Here is a 25471-nt window from a genome sequence, read left to right on the forward strand (position 1 = left end):
ACAGCTACATTCTCACCTGAAAATATGTTAATCGTTTATTTTGTAACCCAGAAAGAATAATAAGGGTAATATTAAAACTAACTAGCTGCCGCCATTGTTGACAACTGAGCTGGGCCGCGCTATGAATTCTGGGACACAGCTTCTTCTTCTTCGGGGTTTAACGGCAGCTGGCATCCTTGTACATGCAGTGCTGCCATCTTCTGTTTCAGTCCGATATTACACTCTTAAATACTACTACTTATTCCTGCGTCTTTTGGGATCTTACAAAGCATCAAACGATGCGTCGACTATTAAATTAGTCGTCGACGATTTTAATAGTCGACGTAATCGTGACTAGTTGACTAATCGTGGTAGCCCTACTGACCACTGATCCAGTGTCTATGATGATGTTAATGTAAAATGAAGTGGTCAAAAGTCACAATGAAGCAATATCACTAGTAAGTTTTACTGGAATTTCAACATTTTCTATAGTTTTTTTTAATATATATATTTGTCTGTTTCTATATCTAAATCCTGACAATAAATGAAGGTTTTCAGCTCAAACTGTACATGAAGCTGCTCAGGTCTGTGATCCAAAGTTGGCATTCAATGGCAAAATACAGTTTATCATGGAATATAAAGGGTCTCCTACTTTCCAGCTGAGTTCCCCGTTGTTTCCAGCTCCTATTCATCAGCTATTCATTCTCCCAGAGCAGGGTTAGAGTCCATTATGGTTTTACTCTGCAGCTCATATGATTTATAGATTTATAGATGAGTTGGACTTGAGAAGCTGTTATGTCTGATAGAACAGTGTGATATTCTTATTTACTGGCCTTGCACAGTTGGGCCTCCTCTTCAGTGATGTTTTTGTCAGTTCTCCAGCTGTGTAGTTATTTTCCCTCTAGCATGTGTGTGTCATTTCAAGTACATGTAACACAAGTCATTACGTGACATCCAGTCGATCTTCCCGGATGACCAGCAATCTGTGTATTAGAAGAGTCATGACTAGAGCTGGGCGATATGAGATTTTTTCATATCACGATATGTTTTTTTCATTTCAGGCGATAACGATATCTATCACGATATGAGCCAAATAACTATATTTGTAAGATTTAAATGTGCCGTTGCTCACAAGTAAAATGTGAAATAATCAGCAGCTTGTTTTTATTTAAATATTTATTTCCCATAATAAGTTCAACAGGGTAGATGTACTTAAGGAACATGAGACTTTTTCAGATAAATAAAGGCAAATATTGCAAACTACACAAAAGGCAGCCGCTAAAGCGTTTAAGTTTCAAAATAGAACAAACGAAACAGACTAAATTGTCAATTCCACTTAGAAACAAAATATTAATTCTAAAAATAAATCTTAGTTTGTTTTACAGAAGAACAGACAAAACTGACTAACTTTTGTCAATATCAAATAAACTGAGAACTAAAAGGAAATTCTCAATCTCTCCTTGTTGTATAGCTTAGCTTTTCAAACAGTTTTAACAGTTACTTTAGTCTGACAAAAGCCGAATGACGAATTAGCGCTTCCAGTCAGAGACTGAGGCTACGTCCACACGTACACGGGTATTTTTGAAAACTGAGATTTTCCGTTTTCGTTTTAAAAAATAATCCCGTCCACACATAAAGGCAGAAATGAAGGAAAACGCTGCTATGAACATGCCAAAGCAGCAGGTGGCGCTAGATTCCTAACCGTGCAGAAATGTTGGCCAATCAGAAGTCTAGAAGCCTCGGTGGGAAAAAGGAAACAAAGCTGGGGCATAGAAGCAGAACCGAGTTGTGTGTGTGGAGGGACAGTAACTGTGTGTATATGTAAGCATTTACAGTGGGGCAAAAAAGTATTTAGTCAGCCACTGATTGTGCAAGTTCCCCCACTTAAAATGATGACAGAGGTCAGTAATTTGCACCAGAGGTACACTTCAACTGTGAGAGACAGAATGTGAAAAAAAAAATCCATGAATCCACATGGTAGGATTTGTAAAGAATTTATTCGTAAATTAGGGTGGAAAATAAGTATTTGGTCACCTCAAACAAGGAAAATCTCTGGCTCTCACAGACCTGTAACGTCTTCTGTAAGAAGCTTTTCTGTCCCCCACTCGTTACCTGTATGAATGGCACTTGTTTGAACTCATCATCTGTATAAAAGACACCTGTCCACAGCCTCAAACAGTCAGACTCCAAACTCCGCCATGGCCAAGACCAAAGAGCTTTCGAAGGACACCAGGAAAAGTATTGTAGACCTGCACCAGACTGGGAAGAGTGAATCTACAATAGGCAAGCAGCTTGGTGTGAAAAAATCAACTGTGGGAGCAATCATCAGAAAATGGAAGACATACAAGACCACTGATAATCTCCCTCGATCTGGGGCTCCACGCAAGATCTCATCCCGTGGGGTCAAAATGATCATGAGAACGGTGAGCAAAGATCCCAGAACCACACGGGGGGACCTGGTGAATGACCTGCAGAGAGCTGGGACCAAAGTAACAAAGGTCACCATCAGTAACACACTACAACGGCAGGGAATCAAATCCCGCAGTGCCAGACGTGTTCCGCTGCTGAAGCCAGTGCATGTCCAGGCCCGTCTGAAGTTTGCCAGAGAGCACATGGATGATACAGCAGAGGATTGGGAGAATGTCATGTGGTCAGATGAAACCAAAGTAGAACTTTTTGGTATAAACTCAACTCGTCGTGTTTGGAGGAAGAAGAATACTGAGTTGCATCCCAAGAACACCATACCTACTGTGAAGCATGGGGGTGGAAACATCATGCTATGGGGCTGTTTTTCTGCCAAGGGGACAGGACGACTGATCCGTGTTAAGGACAGAATGAATGGGGCCATGTATCGTGAGATTTTGAGCCAAAACCTCCTTCCATCAGTGAGAACTTTGAAGATGAAACGAGGCTGGGTCGTCCAACATGACAATGATCCAAAACACACTGCCCGGGCAACAAAGGAGTGGCTCCGTAATAAGCATTTGAAAGTCCTGGAGTGGCCTAGCCAGTCTCCAGACCTCAACCCCATAGAAAATCTGTGGCGGGAGTTGAAAGTCCGTGTTGCTCGGCGACAGCCCCAAAACATCACTGCTCTCGAGAAGATCTGCATGGAGGAATGGGCCAAAATACCAGCTACTGTGTGTGCAAACCTGGTAAAGACCTATAGTAAACGTTTGACCTCTGTTATTGCCAACAAAGGTTATGTTACAAAGTATTGAGTTGTATTTTTGTTATTGACCAAATACTTATTTTCCACCCTGATTTACGAATAAATTCTTTACAAATCCTACCATGTGGATTCATGGATTTTTTTTTCACATTCTGTCTCTCACAGTTGAAGTGTACCTCTGGTGCAAATTACTGACCTCTGTCATCATTTTAGGTGGGGGAACTTGCACAATCGGTGGCTGACTAAATACTTTTTTGCCCCACTGTAAACACTGCAGAGAGTAGAATTAACAGTATTGTAGAAATTCATTTCACCGAAACAATAACGTGGCGCACAGTGTGACGCATGCACCAGTTTATTGTATTTCCAGACTTGCTTTCGGCACAATTTACAGTGCACGCTACTCTGTTTTTTGTCAGACTTGAAATAGCCGAAATACCTTCACACTACGGAACTTCTATGGCTCTTCCGTTCGACAATCTCTCCGGCATTGGAACCATCATCTGTTTTCTCTTCGGTCACGCTCGGTTGATTTTTCTAGTCGGCGCACTCATTTCCTCCATTACGCGCTGGCTGCTTCCCAAACAAACACACGTGCGGCGTGGCACTTGTGCTGTACGTAACAAGTCACGCGACGTGACGCTGCGGCTGTGATTGGTTCGACTCTGCGCTACTTGATTTGGATTGGCTGACCCTTTTTTTTTTTTTTTTTTTTTTAAGGGGACAAGAGCGGCGAGGTCTATCGCGATAGCTTAATTTCTCTATCGAGTAAAAGTTATATCGCGATACATATCGTTATCGTTCTATCGCCCAGCTCTAGTCATGACACAAACACTTACTGAATTGTTGATTTCATTTTTCTGCCAAGGGTGGTGTGTGTTGGTGGAGATGGGATGTTCAGTGAGGTCCTTCACGGGCTGGTTGCCAGGACGCAAAATGACCACGGTGTTGACCAGAACCAACCGGATGCTGAATTGGTGCCATGTTCTTTACGGATAGGAATCATTCCTGCAGGTGAGCTTTGGGAATCATGTCATTATGAAAAATGCGTGGGAAATCTGCTCTATATGTATTGTACAGACAGAGTGGCATCAGTCTCTTCAGTCTCTTATTTTTCACAAAATAAATATTTGAAATGAAATTAGACTTTTCCAGTGAAGTTTATGTAATAAAAAAAAGTTAAACTTTAATTTTAAAAAAATGCAAATATTGACAGAAGACATTTTTACTAACTCATCACTAACTTATGCTCCATTGAAGTTTGAGCTACATTTTGATAAAATAATGTCGCCTTTATTATTTAGAAATGTATTAAAATCAGTGGAGCAGCGGTTAGCACTGTCACTTCACGGCAAGAAGGCTGGGATAGAATCCACTGACTGGGGCCTCTGATATGTGACTTCTTCCCACAGTCCAAAGACATGCATGTTATAGGTAGCCAACTTTTTGTATGTTTTAGTACTAGCAACCTATTCAGGATGTGTCCTGCCTCTTCCCCACCATTGCTAAGATGGGCTCGATCTACTCTGTAACCCTGGATTGAATAAGATGTTTTTAAAAAGAGCGGATGGATGTCACTTTCTAGTCTGTTTTTTCTGGGGGGTTTTTCTTCTGTTTTTTTTGTTTTTCTTTTTGATGGAAAAACTACAAAATCACAGGTAAACACCAACTTCTGAAGTCAAGGTCTTCTTTTTAAAACCTGCAACTTTACAATCTTTGCAGCACAAACCTTTGTAGAACATAACGCCCCGAGACATTGTGATTAGCCTACACAATTTTTATTTTTTGTTCTCAAATGAAAAATCCATGTTTTTTTTATGTTCTGTCTACACATGACATAACCCACAGCTGAATGAACTGAGGTCACACTTGTTTTTTCTCTGCTGTCAGAAATCAATTGTGACTCTTTCATAAGGTCCTGCTGTCTCAAATAACTGAGTTACAGCAAGTTGGATGATGGATGGTTATGATTTTTTTTTAAATAAAATTGGACTGAAGTAGTCCTACAGTTAAAAGAAAAGTCTTAAATGCATTAAATCGCACCAGAACATGATTTAGTCTAATTGCGATAACTTCACACTCTCTCATCCCAGGTTTCTGAGTTAAAAGCAATGATCTCTATGGCAACAGGGTAGGAGCTCCCAACAGGGGCCTGCAGAGGGTCAATCAGTCCAAGTGCCATAAATGGAAACGTGCTGAGTGACATTTTTAAATCTTTAATTTTCATGAGGATAGAGATACAGTGCATGAGGCTATCCTGTGCACAGCTTGATGTTAATGACATAGGTTTTTAAAAAGCTGCTGGGCACGCAGTAAGTGATTTTTAGGCCACTTACAAGCACAATTTGGACTTTTGTCATTTTACACAAGCAGATAAATTAAAATTTTAAGTGTGTAATTTCCACTTTTTTCTAAAATTTCTGGTATATATTGAATGAATGTCTGTCACTGGCTGAGATAACACAATGGTGTTGGGGCCCATGGCTACCTGGTGAAAGCATTTGTTTACATGTTTGAACCATTACTGAGTGGGTAGTTGACCCGTGGGCTAAAGTTAAAAGGAATTGGTTGTAAAGTTGTTTGTGGAATTACCACTGAACTTTCAATCAAATGTTCTTTTTTTTTTAACATATCTGCTGGACAGTTGTTGTTTTTTTGTTTGTTTTTGTTTCATTTCTTATGAAGAAAACATGCATCATACTTTAAAAATCACACCCATTGCTACACATACATGTTTTGCATACTGAGTATCACCTTCCTACCCACTCATCCTGCACATTTTATTGCACTACTTTTCTATCGATGTTTCTTTTTTCTTTTCTTTTCTTTTTTTTTTTTGCTAGCAGATGGAACTCACAAGGTCATTCAATACAAAGTCAGAGCTATAAACTGCTTTTCCTCTGGTGTGGGTGAAACTCAGCTGTACTCTGTCTCCATGCCTGAATTAATTTATTAACTCATTCACTGCCATTGACGTCTATAGCCGTCAATTGCAGTGAATGAGTCAATGGGTTTAACTCATTCACTGCCAATGGCTGGCAGTGAATGAGTTAATGTGGTCATATGTAACACCCTATATGCACAGGAAAGGTAGTTTCCTAACACCAGTGAAGATGCTGTATATTTCAGCATTGAGCCGTGGCTTTCTAATACTTCCTCTAGAGTCGAACATTAGATTTTTGGGGAGTAAACAAAAAGTTCTCATAAAATCCAATAAAAGGAACAGACTTGATTGCAGTGGTGCAGGGTGACTTATACAGAAAAGCAAAGAGAGATGATGAATATCCAAAAAGAATAATAGATCTTAAACCACTAACATATAGCGTTTCATGATTTAGTTCAGCCTCTCTTTTATTCTTTTATTTATGCTGCACACTGCATGGAAATTTTGAGCTTTCTGCATGCCTTCCTGGTTGAAGAATTTAAAAATATTATTACTATTATACTTAAAATATTTACCATTAGCTGACAAGGATGATTGAAGAAGAAATGTATTAAAACCATTCCTTTAGTAGCTATACCACACATCTTAGTACACATAAAACTGTAAAGTACTGAACATAACCACTGTTATACTGCAGAAAAATGTTCCCCATGACTGTTATATGGGTTTTATTATTGCTGCTGGTGTGTAAGGTTAAGTTCAGCGTAATGCTTTACATACTGTTTAATTGTAGTAATGCATTATATTCTATAAAAAGTGTTTGTAGTGGCTTCATGTGAGGACCTCATATCTCTAATAAGAATCAGAATACTTTAATAATCCCCAAGGACGTTATATGTAATAAGTCCAGAAAAACACAACTGCTGTTAAAGTATATTGAAATGTATAAATAACAAAACGGCTAAATAAAAAAAGCCTTGAGCATTGGGTGACATGGTTAACTGTCAGTATCTACTGAAGGATTAAAAATATTAATGAAAAATTAGTTAAACAGCTGGTTACACTTAACTGTCGTTCAGTCAACTAAGTGATTTCAGAGTTACTAAATCTAAAAGTGTACTTGAAGTCTGCAGCTGGTCAACCTGCCTATTAATAAAAAAAAGTTTTCTAAATCCTCTACATCAAACATGTCAGTGGTTAACGAGAGGAAACTTGTTTGTTACTATAATAAATGCATAGATCATAACTGATCTCAGCCCGCGGGGACCAGAGACGAGCAGTTTGTCTTGCTAGTCTCAGATAATTCTCCCATCACAGACTAGATGTTTATCCTTAATGTGCAACAGAACAACCAGAAAAAGTTGCTGGTCTCTCAGCCTGCTCAGCTCCAGCCCTTTAACACCAGGTAGTGGACACACCCATGAAATGTACATGTAATACAGATTCAAGTGAAATCCGAATTAAGCAGAGTTAATCCTGCTTCCTGAGACAAAAGCCCAACAACATGACAGTAATTTAAACAGTGGATGCAAAAGGGGCAAACTTATGAGACAGAACACTGTTTGAGATGAAAGAATAGAGATTGAATTTACTTGAGTTTTAACTGATGACTATTTATAGATTTCACTGGACAAGCAGTCCTTCCCTTGCTTGCCCTGATGGGACACTGCTGCTTTATTGTGCTAACTGTAGTATGAACTAACTACAGTTGGGTGTCAGCATCTATCTCAACTGAACACTTAATTTGTTCATTTAGTTTTCTTTGCTACTGGAAACATTTTCAGGTAACACAAATTAGACAATTTTTATTTAAAAACAAACAAATATTTTAAATCAAAGGTCTGCTTTTTTTGGTTTGAGGCTGTTTTTAAGATACTGCCAGTGCAGCCATGAATATATTCATGTACTGAGGATTGAAACAGCTAAAATATCCTTTTTGGAGCAGCTCTTAAAAGCATCTAGCGTCCATTGTTTTCCCAGAGACAAAGATGATCTAACTGCTGAGATGATTTTACTGGCAAGACAGTTTTAGGGGAAACACATAAAAAATGGAGCATCTCCACTGAGGATTTGCCTTGCGACAGTTTATGCTCTCTCCTCAGAATATGCCAGCAAGCTATTGTGGTTGAGCAACTTAAGGGGAATAAAACATTGAAGATCTGAGCACTAAACATCATTGAAGATCTGTGTGCAGCAGTTATATTCATTCAAAGTCAGCTGGCTTTTACGGAGTAGCTTTAGAAGACTGAAATGGCACATGTCACCTTTTTTATGCTCAGCAAAATAGCAGGCAGTGCAGGGCTGTCAGGAGCAATCGGAAAGTGTTTCGGATGTGATTATGAAGCTCGGAGGGGAAGAAGCAAAGGCCAGATAAGTGATATTCATAGAAAGTCAGAAAAAGCAAGAGAGGGAGCTCATCTTCATACTCATCTGTGTCCGCTACTGAATGACAGGCCTGATCTTCCCTGTCACGCTTCTGTGAGCCAGCTCAAAACATCACTGGTTAGATTTCACTCTCCTCTCTTTGCTCTCTTGCTCGCGCTCTCTGTCTTTCATCAGTGGCAGTAGGTCTATATTACCACTTGAGGATGATCAAAGTAGGGCAGATAGGTCTGAAATTACACCATGTGGTGCAGAAAGAGAGATACTGGCTGATTACCTCTCAAGTTGAAAGATTTAATGTCAAACTCAACATTTCTCACAAAGCGGGGATGCCTCTTATCCCTCATTTGTTGCTTGAAGAGAGCTGATGATAGCCTGGAGCCTGGAGCTATCCGATCAGTTAAATTTATGACTACGATGTCTCCTTGCTTCCGTCTAGTGAAATTATTCAACTAAATTCCCTTCACTTGGTCAAAGATTTGAGAGACGTGACCCTGCTTATGATGTGTAAGGACTGATTTAATTTATGAGAGTATGTTTTACACACACTATCAGCATCTTGGAAAACTTAAGTGCCAACAGTGTCTGCTAAGCTGCTACACAGTCTCTTCTGATTAGCTGGAAGGCGTTCATGACAGAGTACCCATCACATATCCTGAGTGTATATTGCAACCTTTAGAATTACTGAGAGTTGAAGACAGGAAAATATCATATCTGCTCCACTTCCTGTCTTAAGGAGGAAGACATGGATTTAAAAGGAAAAAGGCCTTTCAGTATGTACCTGTGAATACATGGTAAATGGCCTGTATTTATATAGCGCTTTACTAGTCCCTAAGGACCCCAAAGCGCTTTACATATCCAGTCATCCACCCATTCACACACACATTCACACACTGGTGATGGCTGCTACATTGTAGCCACAGCCACCCTGGGGCGCACTGACAGAGGCGAGGCTGCCGGACACTGGCATGGTGACAGTTACTATGGCTACGTTCACACTGCAGGTCTTAATGCTCAATTCCGATTTTTTGATCAAATCCGATTTTTTTTTTGTCTGCTCGTTCACACTACAAATAAAATGCGACAGCAAACGCGCTCTAGTGTGAACGCTCAAAGCGGCCCGCATGTGCAAAAGAAGACGTCACACACAACGCGCTCTGTTTAGACCCAGAGCAAACAATATTGTTTGACTGATGGCCCTTAATATAAAGACTTCGGACTTCATGTTTCCCAATTTTTGCTTTAAGTTCAGGAAGCGTTCGCGATGTCTTCTCAGGCGCTGATAATTGGCGTCTGTCTTGTGTCAGTGACGTAAAAGACGGATTTAATGCGACATGACCGTTCACACAGCAGTCGCTTTCTGAAACATCGGATATGTATCGGATTCAGTACCACATACAAAAGTGACCCAGATCGGATTTGAAAATATCGGATTTGTGCCGTTCACACTGTCATACCATGATCGGATATGGGTCGCATAGGGTCAAAAAAATCGGATTTGATGCGCTTTTGCCTGCAGTGTGAACGTAGACTAAGATGCATCAAACAACCAAACCAATGCTGGCACGTAAAAAAAAAAACAAAAAAAACAAAAAACAAAGCATAAAGAATAAGATGTGCTTTTTTCATTATTAAATATAAGCATAATTAGCAGGAAAGGGACCGTTGACTTATTAGTTGATTGTATAAACCACTACACTCCAGAGCCACTGATTAGATGTATCCACATCTTTGAAAACCCAGACAAACAAAGAGAGGATACAACCTTCTGGTAAATTAAAGAAGTATGTCATTTTTATTTCTTTAACCGGAGCGCATCTTTGTTTCCGTAACCCAACAGGGTCTACTGACTGTATCTGCTTTGCTACAGTGGGAACCAACGATCCAGTTACTTCTGCTTTACACATCGTTGTGGGTGAGTGGAAATTGCTGAAAGAATATGAAAAACTTACAAGAACCAACAACCTTTGAAAGATTAGACTAATTTTAGTTTCATATTCATGTTATTTTTTGTGTTTGTTTTTTTTTTTGTTTGTTTGACTATCTCAACAGGTGATTCGCAGCCAATGGATGTGTGTTCAGTTCATCACAATGACGTCTTTCTCAGATACTCAGTCTCATTGCTTGGCTACGGCTTCTATGGAGATGTGCTTTCAGACAGTGAGAGGAACAGATGGCTTGGCCCTGCCAGATACGACCTGGCAGGTATGTGGGCCATCAGTTTTCTAAAATCTGCCTAGATCATTTAACCTTTTATTTTTAACTCTTGGCTCACTGTTCTTAAACGCTATCAATCTCACAATGAATTGTTTTAAAAAAGATTTAACCTGGAGTTCATCCCAGGGCTTGCTGGCTTTGTAAAGGGTCCAGACATCAGCAGCAGGATCAACAGTTTTCCTAACACCATGATTAGATGAGATGGTCTGCAGAAACCTCTACATATTATTGTTATTGTTACTATTATTATTATTTTTATTATTATTGTTTTTTTTGGTCTAGGCTTCAACGCTATGATGACAGATAGGAAACTAAACTAGAGCCAGCTGAATAGAAATAAGCAATTTTCATCCACAAAAATTGAGCTCCACTTATCCAAAATAGAAATCCATAAATTTAAACTCATCTTTTTACTTTAATTTACACTTCCTGGTTGCATGTATGCACAAAAAAATGAGGTGTGATCAAAATGTTCTCTAGTCATGTTATGTCCCAGTGTACTTGGTGCCTGTGATGTGTGCTGTGTGTCAGAATGGTCATTGATTTTCAATTTCAAGGAGTGGAAGGACTCACATGGAAGTGGTTCGGGCTACCGTTGGGCTTGGAAACTGTGGACCATTCCACTGTGAACTGCAGAAAAGTGCTTAGATGTAGCTGTAGGCCCGGCTCTCACCAACAATGATCCTCCAAGCAAAATTCAAGTCAATTTGAAAGACAGCTTGATGTTTGCTCTTTTGCCATTTGAGGATTATCGTAAAATCGCACAGCGCGCAGCGCAAGTGGACAGAAGGAGGCTAAGATAGCATCCACACTGGAAGCTGTCTAGACGTGTTCCCAAATGGAAAACTTGACCAAAGTTAAATCACTTAGGTTTAGCCCTGTTTAAAAATAACAATAACACCTTTATTGTGTTCACGTTTAACACAGCATCCTTACAGGTGTCACAATTTGGCAGTTATGATCATTTGTAGGAGGAGTATATAATAAACTCTAAATATTGACACAACTCTGCATGCGATAGCAGCAAAGACCAAACAACACCCTTTGCATATTTGCTCGGACACAGTGCCAGCATTTGATATGGTGATGCAATAAGAGACCGATGGGTGGATGAATGGATGGACAGGTAGTTAGTATAGGTAGACAACTGAACCCACAAGGGAAATAATTGTATTGCAGCAGCAGGATAAAGAATAAAAGGTAGTGCAGCCTACAATAAATAAACAGCATAGTTAAAATAAAAGTGCCACAGGAGCACTGTGAGTGCCTTATGCTGTGAGGGAGTGCAAAAACTTTACAAATACAACTACAGAAAATCAAAATGAAGTTACAGAAGAAAGTGACATTGTGCAAGAGAGTTGTGCAATTAATAAATAATATGAATGCAATAAGCTAGAAAGGTTTTGGGTTTTTTTTGGTTTTTAAAAATCAAACTTTTATGCAGTAATCAACAGTGATCAATAAAGTGGTTCTGCAGGGTAGGGGGTTACATACTTGCCTAAAAAGTGAAAGCTGATGTGTTGTGTTTTGTTTGTTTGTTTTTCTAGTAAAACCTTAAAAAAAAAAAAAAAGAGTTCAGGTTGAAATTAAGCACAACAAAATAAAACACACGGCACATTTGGATTCTGCACTCACACTGACTGTGTCTCCTTTCCAGGTGTGAAAACCTTTCTGAGCCACAACTACTACGAGGGCACAGTCTCTTTCCTCCCCGCCGAGGACGACGTGGGGAATCCGAGGGACAAGCTGCAGTGTCGATCCGGGTAAATGAAAAGCTATCGCTTTATTTCGGGTTTTCAGGAAAGTTTCATCCTTTTCCAAAAAGTGCCATCACTGTGTAACTCGACAACTTATTGTAGCGTAAAATGTGACATGACCGAGCTACAAAAGGCTTTAGACTTATAAGCCGAGCCGGGTTTCAGATGGACCGAATGCATTCCTATCAAATGCATCATTTAGGCTTGTTAAAGTTTGGAATGTCAGCAGGGAGACTGATGTTTTAATCAAAGTGTCGCTGATATTTCAGGTGCAGCATCTGTCAGCACAACCGCTCATCAAAAGACACGCACAGCGACGTGTCGGAGGAGAAGGAAAAGCCAGGCAAAGGTACGGGTTCGGGTTTATTACTAGAAATGTACCGCCTTAATCACACAGGAAAAAGTGCATTTCTCATTTCTCTACCTCGTTATCTGCTTGTTTGTCTAGTTTGAAACCATTGCCAGGCTTCTGATACATGTGAAAATGAGTATTTTTACAGGCTGTAGTTTTAAGAATAGAGACAGGAGAAGAAGGGGGAAAAGAGGAGAGGAGACAATCCCACGCTGGCTGTCTTTTCCCTTGAAGTCGTACACATAAAACAGGGGAAGATTTGCATTTTTCTCTCTTTTTCTGCGAAAGATTAAGTACCTGAGGTGGACTGAGTGTAAATAACCGCATCATCTTCTCCCTCGCAACATTTCGCTCCTGGGTTTTCTGTTGGGTTGATTTTTTTTCTTCTCCTTTTTCTTCTTCCTCTTTCTCTCCCGCAGCACGGCAAACTTCTTGATGAGATTCTTGATGAGTTATTGATGAGAAAACGTAAAGTGATTTTTAGTGACAGTGCATAGCTCCCCTGTTATGCCCCCCCCGGAGCCGCCTTCTTTTTTTCTTTTTTTTTTCCTTTTTAACCTATTGATTTACCGAATCTCCAGCAACCAGCCCTCGCGCCTACTTTGCGAGGTTACATGTTCCCAGTCGGACTCTTTCTGTCTGCACAGGACCGAGGACGACAGCCACCTCCTGCTCTCCCTCTGACCATTTGCACACGTACACACACACTTTATTACCCCCAACCCTCTCAAAACCGCGACACCGCAGCAGAAGCCCTCTGGAGCCAGATGAAATACTGACTCCTGTGTTAGTGTGTGTTAGTGTGTGTTAGTGTGTGTTAGTGTGTACTCTGAGCTGCAGATGATCTGTGCGTGTGTGTTCTCTAATTAGTGTCAGGATGTTAAATTCAGCAGTATCTTCTCTTGGCTATCTGGCACTCAGGGCTCCTCTGGAGTGTTTGTGTTTATATTTTTTTTAATTTTTCGCCTGTTTTAAATATAAAAGCAAGCGCAACCTGTTTGTGTATCTGTGCGGGCCGTGTGACCAGTTTCCACTAATCAGAACAAAATTTGGCTCTGCCAGCACTGACAGGGGCTTTTGCCTCACGCCACTGCTGCTGTTTGTTTTGTGCTTTTTTTTTTTCTTCTTCCTGTCTTCTTCTCTGGTGAGGGAAATCTCAGACAACTGCTAAATCAATGAGGCACGACACACTCCCTCACTGCAAATGAGCCAGCCTCTCCTGCAAAAGCAAACACTCATTTGGAAACATTCTCCAAACGCAGAGCCTACAGTCCACCGTTGGATGTCTTGTTGTTGTTCTTTAACTTTTACATCACTGCTTTCCAATTAGAATACTGTTGTTTTAAAGTAGCCTCGGTGGGCTTGTTATCATTGGTTCGCGTTATCACCTCTGTAAGTTTGCTTTTGCAACGTGTGTGTGTGTGTGTCTGTGTGTGTTGGGGGGGTGGGTAATGAATCGTTTTGCTTTCCGAGATCACATAATTTTCCCTCTGAGGTGCTCGCGGAGCAGTCAGATGCTAATTTGGATGTCTGTGATCACTTTTTTCCAGCTTGCTGCAGCAACTATCACCCTGGTGACAGACACCGGCGGTCCCGTGGGTGATAGCACTGTGTCTTTGATACGCCATCGCACAAGTAAACAGCCACTAATCTCAGAGGAACAGAGTGGTGATTTGTGAAGTGCAACCATCGCGTCTGTCATTCGCGGTATGGGAGGCCACGCGTGCCATTTAATCATAACGAGCAAACTCGCGGTTAACCCATCAGCCTTCCACCTTTGTACGACTTCCTCTTTCTTTTGTTGACCCTTACCTCGTCGTGCTTAATTGCGTTTCGTAGCGGAAGACTCGCAGCCTTGGTAGATTGGTGTCGGCGGGGAAGTTTCTATCTTGGCTCAGTCAGCGGGGTAGCTGCACTGAGAACGGCTGCCAAGACATCTGGATCTTAATGGACCCTCATCAGCATCACTATTGCTCTGTGACAAGCTTGGAGCTTAACCCCAGGACTCATAAAGACTTAGCAAAATGCAGAAAATATTTCAAACCCACATACCTGATGGTGCACAGATTATTCATTTCAGCTTGATAATGGACCCTTCTGGACAAGCTCAATGAGGGTTTTTTTCCATCTCTTATCTCAGTTGTACAAGTACATAGCTTGAGGTTTTCAGAATTCTCCAAAACGAAATTAAATGTGGCGTTTTTTGCAAATGTGGCAGAGCTGCAGCCGAATTGCAGGTAAAGTTCCAGTGAACTTAAAATCTCTTCAGCTCAAGGTTTGCTTGTTTAAGAGTCTCAATGTCACATGGAGGAGTTTGAATATTGCAGAGACAGCAGAAGAAGTTAAGCAAAAGCACAAATGGACAAAAGCAAACTGATAACCTCACACTTTTAAAAGATTACCTTCGACCGCTTGAGGCGGGGTTGTGAAAAAAGTATTTTTTTTTTTCTCATTCACCACCACTTGATTTTTTTAGTTTTTTGCTGCTAACTCACCATTTCCCTCCATCAACATGACACATTTAATTCCAAGTGGAGTGCACTTAAATAAAAGTGAGTGTGGTTATTTGGAGCATACAGCACCGGCAGCTTTGGAGCTCTGTAGTGTGGTTCAGCAGTGCAATGGATTACTACACATTTGGCAACCTCATATGGAATACTGGAAACCAAGTCAAGTTTTTAAAGGTTTTAAGGAGAAAGATGCTGACATCCAGCAATCAAAAGTTAGAAATGTGCAACTGAATGAAACTCGCTGAACTCACTGTTGACCTTGGTAGCAAAGATTCTTTTCAAACACAACAAATGCCAGCTTCCTAGTGTGTAAACCTATTTGATGTCCAGTTGCGCTTGTGTGGAAATGGAGCAGGTGTGTCAGGTGAGGAGCTGGAGAGGAGAAGTGGCCCATCTCCTGCACGCTCTACCAAAGTAATTCCAGGAGTAATTCTGGAAATTTGGACGAATTTATGCTTAGGTGTCCAAACTTCATTGGAGAAGACTGCCATGCGTAAAGTTCACGTAACTCTGAGTTAAAGGCAGTATATCTCTCTGCTGCATTGATATGAAACTGAACTCTTCTGCAAAGGTGTGTTTAAAGTGAAAAGTACTGTTTGGGTTGCGTGCCTCTTACGATCACAAAAGGGTAATTATGGTTGTTTTGCATTACAGGTAATGCAAATCAACAGTAATCGCACAATTTAATAGTGTTTACATGTAAGTTTACTTTGCAAGTGTCACAGAACAATTTGCAGCTTAAACTGCTTTGTGCCCACAGTTTTGCAATCAGACTGCATGTAACACCTAACACACTTATATAAAGCACCATATTTGCTGACTTCCAAGTTGGCTTGCAAACTGCAACCATAAACTGTATAGGTGCACTTCGCAGACGCACATATCTTTTAGTCAGCGCTGAGCAACAGATTGCTGAAACAGTTTTATCTTCTGTTGACACACGTGACGGTCAAAGTGGCTACACCCAAACTAAATCCAAACAGGTGGGTCATTTAAAAAAAAAAATACACTGCCTTAAAGATGTTAAGAAGGGGAAAAGTGTATGTAAACGGGCTGCAAAGACGTTCTTTTTATAGCTAAAGTCGTGCACTTTAACATCAGTCTGTGTGGATTGACTCACCTTTGGAGCCAGCCTCAAGTGGCCATCAGAAGAACTGCAGCTTGAGGAGTAACATCTGTGTATGAATGACTTCACCTCATCTAGTCTGTTCTTACTTGTAAACCTAAATGTGTTGATGTTGGTTTCAGATGATAGCAGTGACTGGAATGAGATCCATGGAAAGTTTATTGCCATTAACGCAGCCAACATGAGCTGCGCTTGTCCTCGAAGTCCAAAAGGCCTGTCACCCTTCGCCCACCTCGCTGACGGCAATGCAGACCTGATCCTGGTGAGGAACTGCTCCCGCCTGGACTTCTTCAAACACCTTCTTCGACACACCAACAAAGACGATCAGGTGGGCGTACGCAGCTGCGCTGTGTGCAATCAAATCTCAATGCACTTGCTATTACCGAATAGGCATGCAGCAGTTAAGATGCTTTTCCCCTAATATGCCTAAACTGTCGATAAATGTAAAGCGCGGGGCATGCTGTGCGTAATCTTACTGAATGGAAAAGACTGCAATTCGGATCCAGCAGGGATAACAGAAGGAATCTTCAGATAACAGTGAAGCAATCCTCTGTCAATCATCGTGTTAAACACTACGCACAGCATCGAGTTCAACATGATGACTTTCCAGTCTGTGCACAGATGGATTGAGTGTGTTGAGCCTGTAATCGAGTAAGCAGAAGGAAGAGTTTGCCCACTTGCTGTGCTAGCACCTCCCTTTGCTGACTCTGCTCAATTTCTCAACTCTGGTTCACTTTAGTTCAAATGCCTTAGCCCTTATGCCTTCCCACGTATCATAAATAACCTCCACCCTAGTCCAGAGAGGCACTGGTAATCGCTGCATCAGGGATACACTGTATGGGAGAGCAGGCTCATACCAGACTAATGCCCTCACAGGATAGCACAAGTATTACCAGGGGTAGTCTAGTGATTAGTAATAATTACCTCAGGAAGGACCACAGGAAGTTTATCCCATTCAGAGGGATCTCAAGTAATTTTATCTGCACCGACTTCCTTGGTAAAAGTGTGAATTTCCAGTGTTTTTAGCCCAAGCCGGCATTGTGAGGCGATTTCTAAATGTCAGATTTTCCTTTTCAGTTGTGCCCTGATATTTAAATCACAAAGGTAAAATATTACCTGTGATGTGGTTTGATTCGATGATTTGATAGATTTCCAGTTTTAAAGTTGACATTATACAGCGGCACAGAAAGGCAAACATTTCGATGATGCCCATATGGAAAAGATATATATAAATCTTATAAAGTTTGTATCTGTCTTGTGTGAAACTTGTATGAAAAGCATATAAGTGTGAAAACAGATATGAGATCCCTTGAAAAATTATATAATGAAACTTGTATGTTTTGGATACTTACTAAAACAATGTATGAAAGTAATGCGAAAGTGGCCACTTTCATGAGTAAATCATGTAAGCCTTATATGATTTACTCATGAAAGTGGCCACTTTCATGAGTAAATCACATATAAGTTTTTACTATTTCTTTTCCGTATGGGTGATAAAGTAAAGAAAATGGTATTCAGAGCAGAGCACAGAGGCGGGTGCTGTTACAGTGAAATTATCAAGCAAAGGGAAAGATTTTGCTGCTCCGAGTGACACGAAGCGTGTCTCCAGTCCCAATTAAATATTTTAGCATCTAGATGACTCAGAGAAATGTGCATGCACAACATAAAATTACCAGCCTTCACTGGCAATGCTGCTGAATGTAGGAATTAAAATGACTTTGACTGCTGAGGATTTCCCCTGAATGCTATAATCCAAACGCTGAGAGTCAAAAGCAAGATATTAGCAATGGGACACAGTTTGGTTCTGTTTATCTATTACCTCCGATTTGTCTGGGTCTAATTAGCAAACGGTAGCGCGATGCTCGATTGTCCCAATTTCCCAAATGGAGAAGTCGCTCTTTGTTTCTGTTTTCAACAACAAACAATGTAACTAATGAATATTTATTTGTCAATCAGAAACTTTTCCAAACAATCAGCAACTATCAATTATAATCAAATACCACTATTACCAAGAGTACCACAGTGTCTTAATTTAAAAAAATAATTATCATTAAAAACATTGAATATATGGTACTAATAAGATGGCCATTATTATTCCATGAGCTGGGGAATTCAGTTTGAATGACTGTGCAACTAATGCCGCTCCGTTTTTATTCACGGATCATTCAATCACCTTTACAAAGTAAAGGTACAAAACAAACAGAATTTTCACTTCGTTTTAATTATTAATGAAATGATACATGATGTTTATTTAGCAGTTTTCAACATTTCCCTCCCTTTTAATGTTTGCAAATCAAGCAACTGGTTTGTTTTACATGATTACACAGAATGTTTTAAATTCTGTGTTTAATGATAACTCGAACTAAATTCGAGTGTGTTGCATACGGGCAACACACATTGAATGGCACATAAGGGAAATTTTAAAAACATAGAGACATTAATAACTGCTGTGTGTGTGTGATGGAGTTTGCACATTTTTTCTGGGGGGTTAGTTTGTTTGCCCGTCTGTTAAGGAGGTACGGGTACATACTGGACTTCCTGACCAACCGCCCCCAACATGTCCGGCTGGATAACCGCTGCTCATCTACCATCACAATGAACACCGGTGTACCACAAGGCTGTGTGATGAGCCCTTTCCTCTACTCCCTCTTCACCCACGACTGCAGACCTGCTGATGGTTCCAACACCATCATTAAGTTTGCAGATGACACCACGGTGATTGGCCTCATCAGTGACAACGATGAGGCCGCCTACAGGGAGGAGGTGGATCGTCTGGCTGAGTGGTGCGACACAAACAACCTGCTGCTTAACACCAAGAAGACCAAGGAGCTCATCGTGGACTACAGGAGGAATGCTGACCCACATCCACCCATCCACATTAAGGGGACGGCTGTGGAGCGTGTGAGCAGCTTCAAGTTCCTGGGAGTCCACATCTCCGAGGATCTCACCTGGACGACCAACTGCTCCAAGCTGGTCAAGAAGGCTCACCAGCGCCTCTTCTTCTTGAGGACTCTGAGGAAGAACCACCTGTCCTCAGACATCCTGGTGAACTTCTATCGCTGCACCATCGAGAGCATCCTGACCAACTGTATAACAGTCTGGTACGGGAACTGCTCTGCCTCGGACCGGAAGGCGTTGCAGAGGGTCGTGAAAACTGCCCAGCGCATCGCCGGAGCACCACTTCCTGCCATAAAAGACATCTACAGGAAGCGGTGTCTGAAAAGGGCTGGGAAAATCATCAGAGACCCCAGTCACCCATCACATGGACTCTTCACCCTCCTGCCCTCTGGGAGGCGCCACAGGAGCCTCCGGACTAAGACCACCAGGTACCGGAACAGCTTCTTCCCCACAGCTGTCAGACTCCTGAACTCTGCCTCCTGACATCTGACCCACGTTAACTCATGGACTGAACATACACTCACACACACAATGGACAACTGTACCCTCAAACACACAATAATAACATGGAGTGAACCACCACTCACAACCACTAGCACTTTATATAGCCTCTGTAGAAACTATCCACACCCTCACTTACCTTAACTGCACTACTGTATAGCTCTGTGTAAATAATCATTCTGTACATACGATAATTTTTAACCCTACAACTGTTTACAACTTGCATAGTTCCCATTTCTGTATAGCTGTATATCTCAGATTCTGTAAAGTTATTTATTTCATATTCTGTATAGTTTTTCATATTTATATCCTGTTCATATCCTGTACATAGCTTGTACTCACTACAGCCTGTACATACTTATAGTTATAGAATATTCACAACATACTTCATACCGTGTACATTATAACATAATAGACCCATTTCTGTAATATACTTACATATCTATATTATTGCTAATATATATTGTAATATATCTATATCACTAAGCACTTCTGGATGGATGCAAACTGCATTTCGTTGCCCTGTACCTGTGCATGTGCAATGACAATAAAGTTGAATTCTATTCTATGAATTCTATTCTATACAGGTCCATATATATACACACACACATGCTACGATCATCGTAGTAAGTAGATGTTGACATAGAAGTATGTTTCAGAGAGCATGTTAGCCCTGGCTATTTGAGCTTGATAAGCTAGCATTGCTGTTTAAAGCTTGTTTTATATTACACACTCACTTGTCACAGCTGTGTAAGGAAAAGAAAAGAAGTCTCGTTAACCACCGTCCAGGAATCGCAGATGTCTGAATGTGATAATGGCAACGAAAAATGATGACATGCTGCATCTCTAGGCTGTCTTTGCCGCTTTACTTGCGGCACAGAACAGGAGACGAGTATGAGTAGGGTGATCGGGACTTTGCGTCAGAGTTCAGCTAATATCAGCATCACTGTCCAGCCAAGCAGAGAGAAACAAGGAGTGAGAAGCCACTAAGCGTATTCATGGCCTTGTCAGAAAGCCTTTTAGGCAGACCATCCAGCATGAATGCAAAGCGGCTGCAGTCATAAAGCGGGTCTGATGTGAAATAAATGGCTTTCACTCCACTTTCAGGATGAGAGAGGGTCAGAAAGAGAGGGGAGGAAGGTACAGAAAGAAAGCAAGACAAAACAGAGAGGAGTTTAGAGAGAAAGTGGCACCCTGTGAAGTTTAAGAAAATAGGTTCAGCTCTGTCCGTGCGCTTTCTGCAACACTGACGGAGATGAAAGGGGATTTTTGACAAAATAATTTCTTTTCATCTTTCTTTTCTCTTTTCCTTCACTCCTCCAGCGTTCACACAGTTTTCATGCACTTGCATGTTATCTGACCCGCATCTCTCCCTTTTGCCTGTTTACATCTGTCACTGGAAAAAGAAGGAAAAACGGCCCACATGTTGATATAAGGACGTTCCGTAAGAAGACAGTAGGAAAAATACAATGTTTACTCTACACACAAGGAGCCTGTAAACTAAATTTAAGTGTAATTTTTCAGGAAAATGGGATTCTCTGATCACTGGATGGGGCTGTGGCTCAGGTGGTAGAATAATAATAATGTATACTTTATTGATCCCTGTGGGGAAATTCCTCCCTGCATTTAACCCATTCACTCAGTGAAGCAGTGGGCAGCAATTGGGCGCCTGGGGAGCAGTGTGTAGGGACGGCATCTTGCTCAGGGGTGCCTCAGGGTAGCCGTTCAGTGGATTTGAACCCCCGATCTTCCAATCATGGGGCCACCACTCTACCTACTGAGCTATCCCTGCCCTGAATGGGGCACCTACCAATCAGAATGTCAGTGGTTTGATCCCCAGCTCCTCCAGTATGCATGTTGAACTAGATGGTGAACTCCAAGTTTCTCCTGATGGATCCATCAGTTTGAGAAATCTTCAGGAAACAGAAGTTTTGGTTTGGGGCAGTGTAGACAGAGATCAACGAGGACCTTGACAAAGTCATGGGACCCGTCTGCGTTCCCACTACCACACTTGCCCAGGTTCCTGCAGTGATGGGCACCTGCTGGGCTTTGAAAGATCGCAGGGGTATTTTAGAAAAGTGAAACAGCATAAAGGGCCTTTCATGGGTTTTTATACAGAAACGAATCCTGTTTCTCATTCGCAGGTCGTAAGGTCAGTGTACAATCCACTGTTTTGTCTGCACTTGATTACTGTGATATTGTTTGTATGCATGCTTCTTATCCACCTGGAAGCCTCGATTCTGTGTGTCACGGTCCATCACGATTTATTACAGGCGATTCTTTTCTTACTCGCTGTGGCATCGTGTATGGAAAAGTGGGGGGGTCCTCTCTATCATGTTTATTTACAAGGCCCTGCTGCAAAGACTTCCTGCTTGCCTCTGCTCCTTAATCAAATTTAAAGACGGTGCTTAGAATATCGGGTCACAGGACACTTTAACTTGAGCTGTGCGTGTTATTCATGCCGAACTTGAAAAAACTGGATTTAAATACTTCGCTATAATTGAGGAAAACAAAGCAGTCTCTGGGATATTTCAACGTTGTTCTTGATTTGTGATCACTCATAAAGTGCAGTTTTGATATATAGCTGGAAAAAGAGATTGCAATATCAGTGAGACTGTTCAAATAAAGGATTTAATAATAACGACAATGATAATGTACAACACAACAGCGGCATTGTTTCCTGGGGTTTGTGTTGCATATGAATGGTTTGTACATTTGCACAGCAAATGGAAATGAAGAATGACAGGGAGCGTGTGTCTTATAGTACACATAAAGAAATGAGCAGGCGGGGGAAAAAATGACAGCACAACACAAATCTAACAGTCAGTGAAGTGCAAACAGCTTCCTGTATGACTGGGGAAATATGGTGCACAAAATGAGGTCATGCAGAGGTCAGAAGATGCACAAGAACCTGCAATGTGACTACACTGTCCAAAACATGAACTAGTTGTCGTTATTTTGAGCAAACTGAGATTAAAACGACGATCATACGCGTGATTGGCACATCCATAATATTATAACAGCACCTGAGCTGCAGTGAATGTGGGGGAAAGTGTGGATGCCCCACATATGCAAGGTCTCTACAACCTCTTTGAACGACCAGGCTAATGTGTCATAAGCATTTCTTTGTCTGTTTAGTGTTCTGTTAATGAATGTTGAATAAATTTTGATCACTGTAGACAGGAGTTATGAGGATTTTTTTTTTTTTTTTTTATGATGTACTGTAACAGTGAGAACAGTGTTTAACAGTTGTTATGGTTACAGATGGTTGTGTAGTAAAACAGCTTAAGATTGTTCATGCCATTGTTTTTTAACTTCCAATAAAATGTCAGTAAATCATTATGGCTATAATGTTATCATGTGTTAGGAAAAACGGGACATGTGATAGTAGATGTGCTTGCTCTGTGAAACTTTAATAATAATAGTAATAATAGTAATACATATTATTTGAGGGCGCCTTTCAAAAACCTAAGGTCACCTTACAAAAGAACAAAATTAATAAAAGGAGCAACAGTCATAAAATACATAAAATAAGTTAAAATTGCAAAACAGAACTTGACAACAGATAAAATCAGCACTAAAGCGAATAAGCCAGTTTGAACAGATGTTTTGAGCTGTGACTTAAATGCAGGAAGAGAGTTTATATTTCTTATTGCTGGAGGAAGAGATTTCCAGAGCCAAGGAGCAGAGCGACTGAAGGCTCCGTTCCCCATAATCAAGGGTTAATCATTCATTTATTGTTGTTAGACAAGCATTTATACATTATATATTGAGCTGTAGTTCAAAATTTGGTGGAGACACTTATTATGAGGAAATTCTAATTAGAAATTCTTTTCTAAAATGCTGTTTTCCATCCTCACTGTTCAGTACGTCTTATTTCCTTGTGACTCTGAATGAAGAAACGTTGATTTAGTCGAGCACTAAAACAAAGATGAGCTCTTGTGTCGGCTCTCAAGCTGCTCACTTTGAAACCTTTGCAGGTGATCCGGGAGCATAACATCTGCAGCATCTGTGAGAACATCTGTTCCTTTGTCTATCTTATCTGTCCGTCTTCTCCCCTTTCATCATTTCTCATGTGGGTCTGCCTTTCTCCCCCAGTTTGACCACCCTTTTGTAGAGGTCCACCGGGTGAGGAAGTTTCGCTTCGAGCCAGAGCGCCACATACTGGTTTCACTGGAAGACCTGAGCGAGCCTGCAACAAAGACTGGCTACAGCACTCCCCTCGGCAGCTGGAGCTGCGATGGGGAGATCCTGCCTGAGGTTGCCATTCAAGTCAGGTAAATGACAACAGAATCATGTGTGACTGCACAGACAATTGTGCGACGTACGCTACGAGGCATCATAAGAGATTCAACCAAGGTCTTACTTGTAGAAATACTGCATTTGGCTCAGGTGAAGAATGATGTCATCCAGGTCATGGTAGTCTTAATCTCAGACTCTCAGGGCAGCGTTATAGGTGGCACCTATAATGTTGACACCCCTTCCGAGACTCAAATGATTACAAGGTGGGTCATTAACTCTGAGGACCACCTCCAAGGGGAAAATCCCACTAGGGGTTAAATACCTGGGAATATCCGGACCAAAGAAACCTCTGTGGTAAGAGGTTAAACCCCAAAAGGAAGACTTTCAGTACAGTAACATGGTCTACTTAGATGCATATTTGCATACTCATATAAGATCCTCTGGGTGATTTATAGAAACATTTGGTGACTGCAGTGAACATGTGAAATTGCCTGGAATACACTAAGGTGTTTAAAAAAAATGAAAAAAGAAAAGAAATCTCTCAAACTTGGGGAAACAAACACTGGAAAAACAATAAAATGCATTTTTATTTATAAGTTGTGATGAATGTTTTGCTCATATATTAGACATTTTAATGCTTTTAAACTCTACTTTGCCTGGTAAAGAGGAGCAAACCTCGATAACTTCTTTTTACCGTCTTATGAAGCTTGTCACTAAAAATGAACTCTGTGCGGCGGAGCGGTAAAGACGGGCCTGGATCACTCGGCATAGATGATGACTGGCAAATGGTTCTGAATTGAAGCACATAATATTGTAGGAGCAGTATAATGGATGAAGTATTGAAATACGTGCGGGGCTCATACCTATTGCATCATCATGGCTGGATATTTGTGGTAAAGACTTTCCTTTTGGGTATTAAGCTGTAATCTTGGCTTAAATTGCCCCAAATGTTCCTGAGTATTATGTCTTAAAGCGTAAGTAGAAACAGATTATGTTCTGTATGCCTGACAACTCTGTATTCACAGTGCACTGAAGTAAAACTCAGATGTACAACTTTTAGCCGCTGCTTTGATCTAAACTGAAATCGTAGAAAAAAGCCTGTGGACTTGGGTGACCGTGACTTTGCCTTTTCGCCTTGGTCGTTTATGGCTTTGAAACACCTAAAGGTACTGGGTAGATGGCTGTGAAAAGCTGTTCAGACATGCATGTTCCTTGATCCCAATGACTTCTGTGAATCCTGGATTTTAGCCATTAAAGATCGAGACATTCAGATCAGCCTTAGATAACTGTTTTTAGTGAGAATTGTTAAACATTAGCATGGTTACATGCCAGAACAGGTCAGCAGACTGATGACCAGAGACCTAGAAGTGTCTAACAGTGCAAGCAAAGAATACCTTTGACTGGCATATTAGAGGGTGGGCAATATACAAAAGGTTTACCTAACTAACGAG

General features: G+C 41.0%; 1 protein-coding gene across 1 annotated transcript in view; it reads left to right on the plus strand.

Annotated features, from left to right (window-relative positions):
- cerk (ceramide kinase) overlaps nucleotides 1-25471 on the plus strand; it is a 53386-nt gene that overhangs the window by 22733 nt on the left and 5182 nt on the right. The window contains exons 6-12 of the mRNA XM_085387093.1: nucleotides 4020-4165; nucleotides 10258-10332; nucleotides 10470-10622; nucleotides 12292-12397; nucleotides 12661-12740; nucleotides 16502-16707; nucleotides 23877-24055. Coding sequence (XP_085243219.1) covers nucleotides 4020-4165; nucleotides 10258-10332; nucleotides 10470-10622; nucleotides 12292-12397; nucleotides 12661-12740; nucleotides 16502-16707; nucleotides 23877-24055 — 945 coding nt within the window. The remainder of the gene's footprint in view (nucleotides 1-4019; nucleotides 4166-10257; nucleotides 10333-10469; nucleotides 10623-12291; nucleotides 12398-12660; nucleotides 12741-16501; nucleotides 16708-23876; nucleotides 24056-25471) is intronic.

Source organism: Rhamphochromis longiceps, linkage group LG17 (assembly GCF_057381845.1).
Source record: "Rhamphochromis longiceps isolate RC_006_pf linkage group LG17, R_longiceps_female_GT1.1, whole genome shotgun sequence".
Classification (NCBI taxonomy): Eukaryota; Metazoa; Chordata; class Actinopteri; order Cichliformes; family Cichlidae; genus Rhamphochromis; species Rhamphochromis longiceps.